The 17,271-nt window shown below is 39.0% G+C and overlaps 1 protein-coding gene across 1 annotated transcript; it reads right to left on the reverse strand.

Moving 5' to 3' along the window:
• Positions 1-15,515: 15,515 nt before the first annotated feature.
• TMEM74 (transmembrane protein 74) lies at positions 15,516-16,959 on the reverse strand. The gene has a single exon (XM_065903549.1). It carries the CDS (start codon positions 16,957-16,959, stop codon positions 16,042-16,044), a length of 918 nt encoding a protein of 305 aa, XP_065759621.1. The 3' UTR covers positions 15,516-16,041.
• Positions 16,960-17,271: the final 312 nt, after the last annotated feature.

Raw genomic sequence — 17,271 nt, forward strand, 5'->3', positions numbered from 1 at the left:
TACATGTTTCTGATTATTTTAAATAGTCTTTCATGCACACAGTTTAACATGACAGTACTTAGGAAAAAGGAATGACCATTCCTCTCAACTACTGGTGCCTCCTCTATGTGGGTATCAACAGAGGGGTAATGCCAAGGGGCCTGCCCTTTTCTTCTATGTCTTATCCTTAAATTCACCATGGCTCCACTAATATGAGGCGGTTATCTATGGCTGACTTGTATGAAAGGCTTGAAGACATTGAAAGAGAACATATAGAATAATTAGGAACAGGGACCAGCTTAATGTTAAATATGTAACATCTCTGATCTTCAGAGCCCTTCAGCCATCTTTGCAACTGGAAATTTGAATAAGTAGGCTTTTCCTTCTGAGTCCTCCAATCTCTTTCCTAGGCCCTCTCCCTCTGCCTTTTTCTCCCTCTGTCCTCTTTTCTCCCTAGGTGCCTATACCCAACTCTCAAGTTCCTCATATTTATCATATAGAATAGTTTTACTTTCCACTCACTCTCCCTGAGAAAGAAGAGATTCAGTCTGTGAGTAACAAGCTATGAAGTGAGCCATTCTTTTTTAAAACCAATATGGCTTAGCAGAGTAAGAAAATAAGTTAGTAGTTTTTGCTGCTAATCTGAGTTCCAAAGAATAGCAAAGAGAGATAAGAAAGCCTTCCTCAGTGATCAGTGCAAAGAAATAGAGGAAAGCAATAGAATGGGAAAGACTAGAGATCGTTTCAAGAAAATTAGAGATACCAAGGGAACGTTTCTTGCAAAGATGGGTTCAATAAGGGACAGAAATGGTATGGACCTAACAGAAGCAGAAGATATTAAGAGAGATGGCAAGAATACACAGAAGGACTGTACTAAAGATCTTCACTACCCAGATAATCATGATGGTGTGATCACTCACCTACAATCAGATATCTTGGAATGTGAAGTCAAGTGGGTCTTAGGAAGCATCACTATGAACAAAGCTAGTGGAGGCGAGGAATTCCAGTTGAGTTATTTCAAATCCTAAAAGATGATGCTGGAAAGTGCTGCACTCAATATGCCAGTAAATTTGGAAAACTCAGCAGTGGCCACAGGACTGGAAAAGGTCCGTTTTCATTCCAATCCCAAAGAAAGGCAATGCCAAAGAATGCTCAAACTACTGCACAATTGCACTCATCTCACACGCTAGTAAAGTAATGCTCAAAATTCTCCAAGACAGGCTTCTGCAATACGTGAACTGTGAACTTCCAGATGTTCAATCTGGTTTTAGAAAAGGCAGAGGAACCAGAGATCAAATTGCCAATATTTGCTGGTTCATCGAAAAAGGAAGAGTTCCAGAGAAACATCTATTTCTGCTTTATTGACTATGCCAAAGCCTTTAACTGTGTGGATCACAATAAACTGTGGAAAATTCTGAAGGAGATGGGAATACCAGACCACCTGACCTGCCTCTTGAGAAATCTCTATGCAGGTCTGGAAGCAACAGTTAGAACTGGAAAAGGAATGACAGACTGGTTCCAAATAGGAAAAGGAGTACATCAAGGCTGTACATTGTCACCCTGCTTATTTAACTTATATGCAAAGTACATAATGAGAAACGCTGGGCTGGAGGAAGCACCAGCTGGAATCAAATTTGCCAGGAGAAATATCAATAACCTCAGATATGCAGATGACATTACCCTTATGGCCAAAAGTGAAGAAGAACTAAAGAGCTTTTTGATGAAAGTGAAAGAGGAGAGTGAAAAAGTTGGCTTAAAACTCAACATTCAGAAAACTAAGATCATGGCATCCAGTCCCAACACTTCATGGCAAATAGATGGGGAAACAGTGGAAACAGTGAGAGATTTTATTTTGGGGGGCTCCAAAATCACTGCAGATGGTGATTGCAGCCATGAAATTAAAAGACGCTTACTCCTTGGAAGGAAAGTTATGACCAACCTAGGCAGCATATTAAAAAGCAGAGACATACTTTGCTAACAAAGGTCCATCTCGTCAAGGCTATGGCTTTTCCAATGGTCATGTATGGATGTGAGAGTTGGACTACAAAGAAAGCTGAATGCTGAAGAATTGATACTTTTGAACTCTGGTGTTGAGAAGACTCTTGAGAGTCCTTTGGACTGCAAGGAGATCCAACCAGTCCACCCTAAAGGAGATCAGTCCTGAGTGTTCATTGGAAAGACTGATGTTGAAACTGAGACTCTAGTACTTTGGCCACCTGATGCGAAGAGCTTACTCATTTGTAAAGACCCTGATGCTGGGAAAGATTGAAGGCAGGAAGAGAAGGGGACAACAGAGAATGAGATTGTTGGATGGCATCATTGACTCAATGGAGATGAGTTTGAGTAAACTCCAGGATTTGGTGATGGACCGGGAAGCCTGGCGTGCTGTGGTCCATGAGATCACGAAGAGTCAGACACGACTGAGTGACTGAACTGAACTGAACTGTTTTCCTATTGCTATTGGATAGAAATTAACAACAATCAAATAAACTTCCAGAGTAACTACAGGCCTTTGGCAAATAATATTTTTGATTGTTAAACAGGTATTTCTTTTTCCTTTGACGTATATTCTGACACAAATCCTAAACTTGTAAAAGCCCTAAAAGAAGAGGAAGGAAAACTGATAAAGTACAGTTCAGCCCAAATATAATGCCATCTAGCTACCAAATAAATTATTCATCATAGCTATTTATATGGTGTAATTCTTATACTTACCTGACAAAGTGCTGACGAGTTCTTTCTACTATATTTTCCTCAGTCAACTTATTCAAATTCAAGTCTGAGAAGAAAAGTGAGGGAACAGTGGATTCTCTCTTCTTAGAAAGTATTTTGATTATGTTTGTTATTCTAGGTTGTAGATTAAAATATTAAATTATAATAACAGGAAGGAGAGTCTCATCTATGTGGCTCCTTTAAAGGATGAGTATAAATGTAATTAGGGGACAAACTGGGTCATGCAGACCTGCTTTATTGTTTCATGAATCACTGACTCATAGGCCTGGCAGGGACCTTGAGAGTCACACCACCAGTCTCAGCAAGAAGACATTACATATAACAGGTCACCAATCCCATTTTTATTGCCCCATCTCACTGAGAACTTCCCACATTTTGCCTTTTAACTCATGCTAGTGTAATAATCCTGAATATCAGAATAGTCTTTCCTAATGAATAACTGAAATCTCCATGTTGCTTTCTTACCTTCTTATATGAGCCCAGAGAAGTCAGGATAGTTAGCTCTTAATTTTCTCCAATTAAAAATTATTTTATTTTACTTTCTGGTTTCAAAAACCTTTCACAATGGTGGTATAGTTAAGTACATGGGCTCAAATTGTGCTTCCACAACTTACTATCTGTGTGACCTTGGGGAAATTTTTAAACCCCTCTGCTTTCATCATCAATAACACCGAGGTAACAACAGTACCTACCTCATAGGGTTCTTATGAGGGTGAAATTAAATGAGTTACTATCTGTAAATCCTTTGGATAAATGTTGTGCGTGTGTGTGTGTTTCATAACTCCAGTTGTGTCCAACTCTTTGCGACCCCATGGATTGTAACTCCTCTGTCCATAGGATTCTCCAGGCAAGAATACAAGAGTCGGTAGCCATTCCCTTCTCTAGGTGATCTTCCCAACCCAGGAACTGAACACTAGATCTCCTGAGTTGGCAGGCATATTCTTTACCATCTGAGACATCAGGGAAACCCAAATACTGTATTATAAAAAATGTTTGTTAAAAAATTAAAAGCACATTTAAAAATAAAATCTATAAACTACAACAACAAAAGAAGAAATCACCATTAACCCCACTTTAGAGACAACTACATTTTGATGTTTCCTTCTGTTTTATGTATATATGAATAACGTAGCACACAATTGGGATGATGCTATATTTGAAAAAAGGTTCTACACAAAAAACTTCTTTACTTAATGTTATTTTATGGGCATTTCTCCATAGCCTTAAAAATCTCTGAAAATCATGTTTAGGGGCTTTACAGTGACCCATTTTATAGGCTTACCCTATCTCAGAAATCCCATTATAGAGCTATGAGATTGTTTTCAATATTTCGTTGTTTTAGTTAATGCAGTGATAAATTCCTTTATAAATAATTTTATCTATCTCTTTGACTATTTCTACTCACCTTGTCTTGAAATAATATTCTGAAGGCTCCATTTCTATTGGAAGTAAATGATTCTGAATATCATCTATTAAAAATTAGTGAAGTTTTATTAAGTTATGCCTTAGCCTTTGGCTCTGGAAGTGGAAGTCATTGTTCTTTACAATCCCTTGGGTCATGGTTTCTAACTTTAATCCACTTTGCAGCTCTCCTCTAGGGCGTTTTTCTGTTGTTGGGCTCTTTTCTTATCCTGGTTTTCAGGATAAGAGGCTACTTTATTATAGGGCAAGATTGTTTTGGCAAGAATTTATAAATCAGGAGAATTTATCATGTTCCTATTTATGCAAATCATGAATAATCATCAAGTGACTGGTGTAGTATTAATGTTAATCTATGGACTAGGAAGGTAAGAGATTTTCTTGTCCTCCCAGAGTTTAATGTCTACCTGGAGAGAAATATGCCTAATCCATGAAACAGTGATCAATACAAGGCAGCCTGGGCCTCCCTCGTGGCTCAGATGGTAAAGAATCTGCCTGCAGTGCAGGAGACCCAGGTTCAATTCCTGGGTCAAGAAGATTCCCTGGAGAAAAGAATGGAAACCCACTCCAGTATTCTTGCCATTTCCTACTCCAGGGGATCCCATGGATAGAGGAGCCTGGCAGGCTATAGTGCATTGGGTCACAAAGAGTCGAACACAACTAAGTGACTAACGCTTTCACAAGGCAGCCTACACAGGTGAATTGTTGAATAGAAATAGAGGTAGTTAAGTGCTATGGTCATTTAAAGAAAGGAGAGATCAATGGTGATGTGAGTAATCATCAATGAGGTTGGCCTTGGCAGAGAGAAGGGCAGGCATCAGGTGAAAATAATTACAGAAGTGAATGGCAGCTTAGTATAGATATAAAGAGCGTGAATTTTTGTGTCAGACTTGGATGGGAAGTCTCAACTCCACCATTTACTTTAGCAAGTGTATTAACCAGTCAAATTCTGGATTTGAATCCCAGCTCTGCCACTTATAAACCATATGACATAGCTAATAATTTGGGCAAGCTAATAATTTCTTGATAATGCTAAATCTACCTTTGTTCATGGATAACACCAGAATTATCAGAGAACCTACCTCATAGGATCATTGTGGGGATTAAATGAGCAAATATGAAAACTGGGGCATGGGATATTTTAAGTATTCAGTAGTGTTAGTTTTCATCATTAACCTATTTAGTCAATCACTTGTTTATATGATGTAATAAGGATTGTCAAACATAATAGACGGGGCTTCCCAGGTGGTACAGTGGTAAAGAATCCACCTGCAGAAGACGCAAGAGATGTAGGTTCAGTCCTGGGAGGGGAAGATTCCCTGGAGTAGGAAATGGCAACCCACTTCAGTATTCTTGCTTGGAAAATTCCATGGACAGAAGAGCCTGGCAGGATACAGCCCAAGGGTTCACAAGAGTCAGACATAAATGAACGACTGAACATGCACACACCATAATAGATAAATATGGGTGTTTTGAGAATAGGTCAGATTTGTCATTGCAAAGGTGAAAAAGAAACTGGAACTGGAGATTTTCCCCCAAATCATGTTGCACATTTTATATTTTGAAGTACAATGCTTGCCTTTTCTTTTAAGGTCAGTTTATTGTTCATTATAGCCCATATTCACAGACGTAGGTCTCTCTCTATTCAGGCTTGAGCGCCTAAATTTTCTCTGCCAGACCCAAAGTCAGGTGACTTTTTAAAGATCAAATTTAGTGCTCTTATTAATACATCCAAATAAAAGATGTAATTAATATTCCTAAAAATGGGAATGTTAATTAAAACAGTAACTAAATAAAGGAGTTAATTAAAGTACCAATTAGCTAAAGAAGTATATTAGCAACACTAAAGCAGATAAAAGGATTTAGAGAAACATAAAAACTCTGAGTGTGGAGGTTTTAAAATATAGGTACCTGTTTTGACACTCTCCCCTTCATGAGGTGGAGCCTAGTTCCCCTTTCCTTGAATGTGGACTGGACTTACATAGAATGTGGTGGAAAGGACAGTGTTTGACTTCTGAAACCTGGTCATAGGAAACTTTGCAGCATTCTCTTTCCATTTAGTATCATTCCCTTTTGGGGACTCCAGCAGTAACCTTAAGAAGCCCTATGGAGAGGTCCATGTGTTAAGAAACCAAGGTCTCCTACCAACAGCAAGCACAGCTAGCACAAACTTGCCAGCCTCGTGAGTGAGCTGTCTTGTAATTGACTCCTCCTCCTCCTCAGTCAGGCCTTGAAGTGCCACAGCCCCAGCCAATATCTTGACTGCAACTTTAGGGGAGGCCTTGAGCCAAAACCACATAGTTAAGCTGGTCTCAAATAATAAAAGTTTATTTTTAAGTCATTAAGTTTGGGGATAATAATTCAACATAATATAAAATGAAATACTAAACGTAATTCACTTGAGGGAAAAAACAAGCCAAATACTCATGGTTAATTAGAGGAAGGTTTTGGTAAGCAAAATTGAAGAAAATAATTAGAAAAAGTAAATATTAATCAGGAAATTGACTGGAACCAGGTCACACATTTTGGCAGGGATTATCTAGCCATCCATCAAAGCCATTTCTTCTGTTTCCTGGGTATACTGCTAGACAACATTTATCAGACTCTTTTGCAGTTAGATGTGGCAATCAGGTTGAGTGCTAACCAACTGAAAGTCAAGTCTCCATTCTGTCTTTTTCCATCTACTGGCGAAATACTGACAACCAGGGTGATCTGGGAAATCATATGTTGAGGATGATAGAGTCCTTATCAGCACAATTTCCTGAATAACTGTGGAGTAGACAGAACCCCCGCCCGCCCCATGTTTGCTGCAAACCTTGCAAATGGAGGATTTGACATCTTCATTGTAGCTTCAAAGTTCTTCTTGGGCAGTGTATTACTCAGTGTTTTCCACAGAAACAGAACCAATAGAAGATAGATAAATAAATTGATACAGATGTAGATATTCACAAAGAGATTTATTATGAGGGATAAGCTCATGTACTTACTAAGAGGCTAAGAAGTCCCACAATCTTCTGACTGTAAACTGGAGGCCCACAAAGCTGATAATGTAGTTTCAGTTTGTACCCAAAGGCCTGAGAACCAGGGGTGCCAATGTTGGGGGACAGGAGAAAATGGATGTCCCAGCATAAGTAGAGAACAAATCCACCCCTCCTCTACCTTTTTGTTTTATCCAGGCCCTCAAAGTATTGGATGATGCCCACCCACATTGATGAGGGCAATCTTTACTCAGTCTCCCCATTCAAAAGCTAATCTTTTCTAGAAACATCCTTATAGACACATACAGAAATAATGCTTTACTTACCATCTGGGCATCATTTAATCCAGTCAAGTTGACACATAAAATTAACCATCAGCTTCATTCAGCCACCAGATTGGGGAGTGTGCAGGAATAAAAGTGTGCAGGTTCCTTAACTACTCCATCCAGGGAGTGACACACATCACTTTGCTCACATTTCATTGGTGAAACTTAGTCATTCAGCCTCACCTAAATGAAAAATAAATACGCTGGGAAATGGAGTCCCCGTTGGTCTACTGCTCTCTGGCAACAACTCTACCGAAAGGAAATGGGGTATGATCTTTGGTTGACCTGCTCTGATCTGTCTCTCCTGCTTACACACAGAGCATACACAGCTCCCAAGAGGGATGACTGAAAGATCCATCTAGATACTGCTTCCAGCTCCAAGTCCAAGCCCTCCAGGGTGTGTACAGACTTCCTCATAAGGCCTGTATGTCTCTTCTTGGAATCAAGAAGTATAAACCAGGAAGACAATTTATCCCTCATATATAACATACAATGATGGTAGCAGGGACATGATGACCACATGATAATCATATTATGGATCCACAGAAATGCTGAAACTCTGTCAGGCATTATACAGTCCTTTTGCCTTGTGGATGGGTAAATTCTTTGACTAGGCTGTTCTGATTTCTGGAAGAAATTGACTTATCTACCATTCCCAAAAGGCCCTGTTCAAGCCTCCAGGAGTTTGTTTCTTCCTTGCCATCTCTGGCCACATTCAGGAATATGCCCTCCTTAGGGCCTGTACAAATTTTCAGGCCTGCTTCCTGCTAGTACAAGTATTGGGGCCCAAGTGTTGTTTTAAAGGCTCACATATTTAAGGGCTTCTTTGGCAATAAAATTCCTTCAGCAACTTAGGCTTCTGTGCTACTTGTTTCTATCAGTTTCATGTACCCTTAACTAAACTCAAAATTTACCTGCTTCCAGCCTGAATCATTTGCTGGCTTCTCAATCCCAGCTTCTTTCTTAGCTTAATGATGGCTCTTGAGATTAGCCAAAACAGCTATGCCCTTAATATAATCTCTGACATAAGGCTGTGTTGTTAGTGAAACTTTTTCTCTTGAAGTCTCTCTCAGCCTCATCTATTACTGTTTAAAATCTAGCATCCATCTCTCCCAATCCCCTTTTATTCTGCTTGCAATCAAATCCTGGCTTTGCCCTCTTCCTTCGAAGTCTCTCTCAGCCTCATCTATTACTGCTTAAAATCTAGCATCCATCTCTCCCAATCCCCTTTTATTCTGCTTGCAATCAAATCCTGGCTTTGCCCTCTTCCTTCTCTGGTGTCCCTGATTTCTCTGCTATGGATCACTTAGCAGTAGGGGCATAGCTGACTATGCCATTTAAATATCAAGGGAAAATAAAGTTTAATTTTTGGCAATTGTTCTTAACGTTCTTAATTTCTCTTAATATCATCTGTATTCCAGAGCAGTTAATTTTCCTAATTTGGCAGATTGTGAGTAACTCAAATAAAATTCAAAGATAAATTCAATATAAGCACACACACAATCAGGTCTGGATGAATGGCAGTGAAGAACAGCCTTTTGCCAGAGTGCTCACTGAATAGAATTGTTTAAGTTTTAACACTATGAATGTAAAATATATATTTTTTCAACCAAATAAAAGGATTTTGTTGGACTTTCCTATGGCAAAACTCTTCATTCAAAGAGATATCTGAGTTTTCTGCCACATAGCATGTGATGGTTAGAACTATTCACAATTAAGCAAAAGACAGTTCTCCAGACTGATTTTCTGTCTCATGAAGGGAAATATAATTTGCTTTCTCAGGCATATCTATGATGGTGAAATTAAAAGACCTGAAAATGAATGGTTTCCACATAGTTGATGATTATGGTAAAGGAAGAAAGAGGAGAGAAAAATAAGAGGAGGGGGCTAAGAAGAGGAAAAAGAGGAGAAGGGGAAAAGGAAAAGGAGAAGAAAGAAGAGGAGGAGATTATTTATGATCATGATGATGACCCAATACAGTGGTTTGTCAGCAGCTCATGATCATGATTCCCAAGTACTTCCAAAAACCCAGGTTCTGCTGTTACAAAGCAGCATACATAAGACACTGTGGATCCAAATGAGAGAATACCTAGCAGGATTCTCTCTCAAACTTTGTCTAATTTATCTTAAGTTTCATTAAAGTCCCGCAAAGCAAACAGTTTATACCTATTTTACAGATGAAAATGGCTCAGATGTGTGCTATTTCAGAGCACATACTAGAAGTGCATTTCCTAGCATAAGTGGGACTATGTACCTAGTCCTGGCTAACAAGTTGTGAGGAGGTACAATGCCTGTTTGAGACCTTTCTGACTCTCTTTTTCCCTCTGGGTGCACAATCAGCAACATTTGAAAGGTATCAGATTGGGTCCCTGGGAGGCTCCCTGACCATGGAGTTATAGCACCATTGTGCAGCTCATTCTGAATGACCAGAGGCGGTTAACCACAAAAAATGTCTTCTAGTAAAAAAATATGTATGAAAAAACACTAGATTTTCTTCTTTTATAGCAGACAAGAATCTGGATCCATCTGGTTTCAAATGAGTGGAGCAATAAATGGGGTCTCACTTCAAATTGTCCCTTTAGGATTCTCAACATTGACAGCACTTACATATAGTAAGGATAAAATTCCACTTCATTACATACATTATTATCTATCTCTCAAATAAAAGTGGAGATCAAAATTACATTTAAAAATGATTAAGAGTAGGGGCAGAGCTAATCCAATATTTGTTTCTCACCTCAAAGCTTTCTATATTTCTAGATGACTGTTTTTAAAATATTTATTCCTGTATTTTTTCCACATTGTGCAATTCATACTCTAAGTTCAATACTGAACAATTTGGAGAAACCCAAATAGCTATTCATAGACTATTTCACATAAAGTAGAAAAAAATAAGGCATAGTTTACATTGTTCAATGATAACGGTACCAAAAAGAATGTTCTACTTGAATCAAGGATAAATATTACTTTTAATTTTTTTTACTGATAATTTCAAATGTAATTTGAAAAGACAAAATCGACATTACATATTCAGATTTATATAAAAGTTAACACACACAATAAAACCTCTTAATAGTTTTATTTTAAAATGATAATGACACACTATTAACATACACAGCATCAAATGCTCTAATAAAAAGTCTAGAACCTGAATAACTTCCCTTTTCATAATATAAAAAACACATAATCAGCATCAAAGTATTTTTCTTGTTTGGCAAGAAAGTAAAATGAAAAGCATGGTGAGAACCATAAACTCTCAGTACACTGTATAGTAATAACCTGTCTTTGCTTTCTGGTATGACATTTGTTCGGTGTCTGGCAAGGAAGCATGAAGACGGCAGTGGGAAAATAAGGCTGGCTCTTCCTGAAACACAGGAGAACTGCTAAAACGAAGCAAAGGAAAATACTGTCTGCTACCCATATTTCCTTAAAATAAAATAATAATCATGGTAAAATAATTTCTAAATATGCCATGCTTTTGTAAGCCTAAAATTGAGAGGGTAAAAAAAGTAAAACATCTGTAGGAAGCTGAATAACCAAAAAAACAAATATGCAAGAATCCATATAATTATGGCATCTCATTCTGAGGTTGATTCCAACTTCTTCATTCATGACGTGTGAAAGATTTCTCTTGTCCTTAAAGTTAACATTAGGCATGCCAAGTTTCCCATAAGAAACTTATTCTAATAATAGCTTTAAATATTACAGTTTTATAATTATAAACATTCTCCTAATAAATACATAGACTTGAGTGTACATAAACTTGCACATTAAAAACAGAAACAATGAAGAGGTATGCTCTTAAGGGTAATCCATGGATTTTTTAAATCAATTTTTCATATTTAAAATAACATCTTACTTTTTACAGTGCTACTGCACAAGTCAGGCAAATTACTTCCCAAGATTATGCCCATACAAGTTGGAAGGAAATACTACAGAAAACTATGGACCATAAAATTGTATAGCTGAAAATCAGCTAAAAGATGATATGTTAATTCTCTTTACAAACCATTTTATACTGAGAAAAGCCAGTTAGACTTCCTTATAATTCTTTTTTATTATAGTCATTCTTTATGCCCCATTCTGGAAGAGGTTAAACCCCAAGACAGAGAACTGTAAGGCTCTTATTGCTTTGTCACAGTGGAATCTAGTTGGTGGTATTAAATCTTGCTAAACAGGTGAACCATTGATGAAGGTTGTGAGTCTCTTTAATCAGACCATGTTTTTGTGGTAGCAGTTATTGCTGCAATGCAATACAACCTTCAGACTGAAAAACCTTCTCCTAACAGATATATAGAACATTTTTCTTTAACTTTATATGAATAATCCAGGTTTTGCATGTGCCTATCATTGCACATGTGAAAGATGAAGGATAAAATGTTCAAAGGGTCCTGCCTAGAATTTTGTTACAAAGAATTAACAAAAAGTAGAACCACTTGGATTCAGACCTTTAATTCCTGACATAATTCTCACAATTATGTCAACTGACATAATTCTCACTCACTCAATTATCCTTATACCCAGCAGCAAAGGGAAGGCACAAATGAACTTGGCAGGGCAGTCTTTGTCTAAATTGGCACATCGAAAGATATGTGCCTGTACTGGGCCAGCTTGAGTCCCTAAAACAAGTAAGTTTGGGAGGAATGGACTCAAGTATTTTTAAACAGACAGTAAAGCATGTGATATTGATATCAATGCAAGTAGCTAGGCAGTATAGCATCAAGACGCATGGCAATTTTGTGGGTAAAAGTACCCACAGCCACCAAGGATTTCATGGTTCCAAGTAGTCCTGTAATCCTCTAAACTATGAATCGGGAGGCTATGAAATGGGAGCCTGAAGAAAAGAAATTCTTCTTATGAAAGGTCCGGTATGTCATATGACATGGAGCTCCAGACGGCTGAAAAGGACACACAAGACTGCAAAGAAATCACTTCAGCTCTGCCAAAACAGTTTAAGGTGCTCTGAAAAGGAACAGTTTTTATTGAAGTCATTAAGACAGTTAAACTGGCCATTAGCAGCCTGTAGATCCCAGCCGTAATGGAGAAAAGCAGCTCTCTTTCTGGTACTCACCCCTTCAGGCCTCCATGTTGAACAATGAGTTGCCTTCTTTTAAGATTAGGAAGGTGACTCTAGTTTTCTAAAACGTGGTAAAAAGTCAAAGACCTAAACTACAGACCTTGAATAAATAGTTTTGCTTCTCTAGGTCTAGCAATAAAAGCTCTCAGAGGTAACAACCAGCACCATGTTAAAGACACAGGCGTAAGGTCACAAATCTTCAGGAAGAATCCAAGACCCACACCAAAGCTATGTTCTGTTCACTATCTGTAACAGTATAACCTGATCTTGCCAAAGTACTTCTAAGTAAACATATTTAGAGCCCCAAACCCTCTTTATCAGATTGGAAACAATAATGTCTAAAGTTCAGGATCTTTTGTTACCTGTGTTACAATCACTTAAAATTCAATTAATATTCGTCTTGAATTCAGGCACTGACAGTATAAACTAGAGCTACACAGCTGAACACCTGGAGAAATCATAACTGATGAAGGTGGTTATCTGAGTCATGTTAACGCAGTCCTAGAGACACCCAGATGATGTTCTGAATTGCTTCCTTTTGGTGTAATGGTCTGCCCTCAAATAAGGAGAAGGTAAAAGAGATATGCCCCTTATGTGAGCAGATTTAAATCGTGGTAAGATAAGTTACCATATATGTGCACGTGTTTGTGCTGTCACTTCAGTCATGTCTGACTCATTTGCAACTTTTTGCAACTCTATGGACTATAGTCTACCATATACTTACTATATTTCAATTTTAAAATTTTAAGGATGAAAAGGAAGAAGCATACTCTGATTTAAGTCTTTTTTCCCTGAATACTTTTTCCTAATTGGGATATAAACATGTGTGTGTGTGTGTGTGTGTGTGTGTGTGTGTGTGTGTGTGTGTGTGTGTGTGTGTGTGTGTAGGACTTTCCTAGTGACTCAGATGGTAAAGAATCTGCCTGCAACACAGGAGATCTGGGTTCAATCCCTGGGTCAGGAAGATCCCTTGGGGAAGGAAATGGATACTCACTCCAGTATTCTTGCCTGGAAAACCCCATGGGCAGAGGAGCCTGGCGGGCTACAGCCCACGGGGTTGCAATGACTCAGACACAACTGAGCAACTAAGCATGTGTGTGTGTGTGTGTGTGTGTGTGAATATATATCCTGTAGATCACATCGGAACTATGTATAATTTGGTAGCACTACAAAAATCATAAAATACTTCCAAATGAAAAGCTTTGACTTTTTTCCTTTATCACCAGCTTTACAGAACTGAAAAAATTTTCTAACGTTTGAATCTCAAATTTGTCTTCCTTCACAACCTGAAATTCAGGCTGCTCATTAATTGTTTTAAGTCTGCAATTTGACTAATTTGACAAATCTTGATTCATCAATAAATAAAAACAAAGCTCAGAGGATGCCAATTAGTGTTTATGAATAAACATGTACTTTGTACAGTATATTTTTAAAAAAATAACACACAGCTCAGACCTACTAACTCAGCCAAAGAGATCATTCCCTTGTTGCCTCAACATCATGCATTGTACATCCTCAAGCAGGCTAGAATCTGACAATTTATATTACATATAAACCTTCAGGATATGAAATTTATACTGCTGGGAAAAGCTGACCTCAACACATGAGTCACGGTAAAACAAAGTTTCTTCAAAAAGCACAAAGAACCAGCTATAGGAAACAGAAATCATGTCTGTATTATCCCAATTATTCCCAAATCAGTAATGGTCTCTTATAAAGGATAAGGTAATCCAGTTACATCTAGCTTCTTCTGAGATCCATATAATTTACCATTTTAACCTAATAATTCTTTCACACATCTGTCCTCACTATTTTTACTATTCTCTGATCTTCTCTTTTGCATTTCACTTTAACCCTTACCAACACAGTGTACCCAATTCATCAAATCAACCTGACACCCACAAGAGCTCATTCACATAAATATCCTGACTCACACACTCTGCCAGCCAGAGTCACCCACATACTCCACAGTCTTCAATAACAACAAAAACTTCAGACATTAGAATCAGGCTTTAGTATCTACAAAGAAATCACTTTCTCACTTCCCCTCCCCTGCTCTCCACCCTGATTCCCAGCTCTAGTCCTCTTTAAGAATGGCCCAAACAACCCTGGTAACACAGTAACTGAAATTAAAACTACTCTTGAAGTGGGAGGATGAAAACACCTCGATGAAGAGCTGTAAAATGCAAGATATTTCTGAGGCTGCATTCTTCATCCCCTTCTTAAACCATAACCCATAGAGACACTGAGTTAGCAGGGATTCTAGGTGTGTGTTTTGCAAACTGGTTACTGTTTTGCTTATGGTGCTTCTAATAAATCAAGTCTGAATTTATGAGGCAAGATCTCACAGGCATGAGCGCCTGGATATAAGGTACTCAGAAGGATGCCTTAGACGACTGTTAGCAGGAAGTAAGTTCGGGTGAGAAGTACATTTCCCATGGATTCAGTGTGTTCAGTCTCTCTCGTCTCATTTTAGTTTTTTATTTTTTGGCTGTGAGCTTGAGGACTGCTGCCATCCTGGGGCAAAGACTTGTTACTTGACCTAGAACAAGTGATACCAGTTTCTAGGCACAGTCCCCCTGAGTCTAGCTGCACTTGTATTGGAGGTTTTCTCCAAACAACAACCTGGGAGTGTGCCTGAGCCAATTATGACTCAATCTGCCTAGATGTGTAGGTATCTGGAAATAGGATAAAAACATCTTACGCTTACCTCTCTGGGGTGAGAACCAGGAAAGACTTCAGCATGTGTAACATATATGATGGCTAAATCACAAACAGAAAATGAGGTTTATATCAGCAATTAATTTTACTTATCTAGAAAACGGGCATGTGACACTGGCTAATATCTGGCACTACCATTCTGGGTTAAATTCAGATTGGCTGATTTATATAATTTTATTAGAAAGTTCATTCTAATGACTTAATTACCACTTCTGAGTACAGGAATAATTTTGAGTATAACATATGTGTTTTTGCATTTTTTAATAGTCAGTATCTTCAAACTTCAAAATATTCAAATTCAAAACCCCATATTTTAATGTTTAGCCAAATTACAGAAAGAATAAGTTGAGTAAGAAAATGGATAAGCACCTTTGAGAATTAAATGTAAGCCTTATGTGATTAGTACTTACATTCTTTTTCACAAAACAGTTACTAATTGATTCTATACCTTCTAGTGTCTAAAGAAAAATATCCCGTATCGTGTAAAAGAAATAATTTGAACACTGAATTATTAGAAATATTTTGCTATAGAAGTATTAATAGATGAAACAGGTGGCCATTACAGATTAATTAGTCTCAGCTCTTTAGAAGGACCAGTGTAGCTGGCTGTGATTTCTTAATGCGTCTTACATGGCTTTTCTTCTAAATAAAAAATACAAGAGCAAAAACTCTCACTGGCTGTTGGTTTGGGAAACAAACTTTTCTTGCCAGGCAAATAAACTGCACTAGTAATTTTAAGGAATGTGTTTTGCTTTGTTTTGTTCATATAAAATACCAAGGCAGACTCTCAAGAAGTTCACAACCAGAATTAACTCTGTACAGCGAGAGCATCTTCCTCCACCAGTGACAGTTCCAGGGTGTTTTCATTAGTGCCAGTTTTCATCCTGAAGTTGAAGGAACCGTAGAGTTTCGCAGACTCTTTGGAGGAGGCAAACCTGTCACGACGGTATAGCTCCCCCTTCCACATAGACATCATCAGCAAGCAGGACAGAACGACCCCCCCAAGTGTGAGCAGGCAGAGTCCGGCAATCACACAGCGGTCCAGGTGAGCCCCCAGCCTCGCGCTCTCCTTCTCCAGGCGTTCCATCTCCCGGGCCGCCACAGTGTTGGGATCCACGGTCACATCCCGTGGGACAACGTACGAGACGATCACTAGCAAGATGCCAGTGACCAAGAACAAGATGGCGCTTATGAAACCATAATCTACTGACTTCCCTGAAGAGGTGGCTTCCGAGCTGGTATCATCTTCATCTTCGGATATCAGGGAGATGGCAGACTCGTGGGACCACTCATTTGGATTTCCCCAGCCGAGGTCTCCCAGGTGGTCACTCCCTTTTGCTGAAGAGGAGTGTCTGATCCTTTGCTCCAGGTTGACATTCTCGTCCACGTAGGTAAAAGAGGTTTCTAATTCCTGGCTGCAGCAGTTGCAGACTTTCTGTTCTGCTGTTATCTGGTTGTTCCCTGAGTTGAGAGGTCCTGGTGGTAACGAGTCTGTGTGAATAGCACTGTCTTGCAGTGAGGGGGAAGGGGATGCTGGGGAAGGGCTAAGTTGAGATGCTTCCATCTCCAGTGCCCTTGGCTTCAAGGTACAACGTCTCTGGCAGCAGAGAGCAGCTCTGGTGGCCGCTGCATCTGCCTGGTCCTCAGGAGGCCCTCTTGAACTCCAGTCAGCAGCATCACATGGGGCTGCCTGGCTGCTCTTCTTAACAAGGTAGTGGAGCTCCATTCGGGCTAGTGACACATCCCCCAGCAGCTTCCAGAGAGTCTGCCAATAGCAACACAGTTAGATAAAACCCACTAGGAGCTAAAACCAGACCACCAGGAGTACTGCTCCTGAGGCCCTCTTCTCCTTTGTAGCTACAGGTTTTGACACTTCAGCCCCAATTCCTCCTAAAATAGGTAAGAGAAAGGAGAAGCTACCTAGCAGCGGGAAAGTGTGAAAAAGGCAAGACTTAGGTCAGGGTAAAAAGGAACATGGAGGAAGTGGCAGTGTCTGGGAAGAAAGCACTGCCGTCACCAAGCCAAATTTATCCAAGGA

Source organism: Muntiacus reevesi, chromosome 12 (genome assembly GCF_963930625.1).
Source record: "Muntiacus reevesi chromosome 12, mMunRee1.1, whole genome shotgun sequence".
Classification (NCBI taxonomy): Eukaryota; Metazoa; Chordata; class Mammalia; order Artiodactyla; family Cervidae; genus Muntiacus; species Muntiacus reevesi.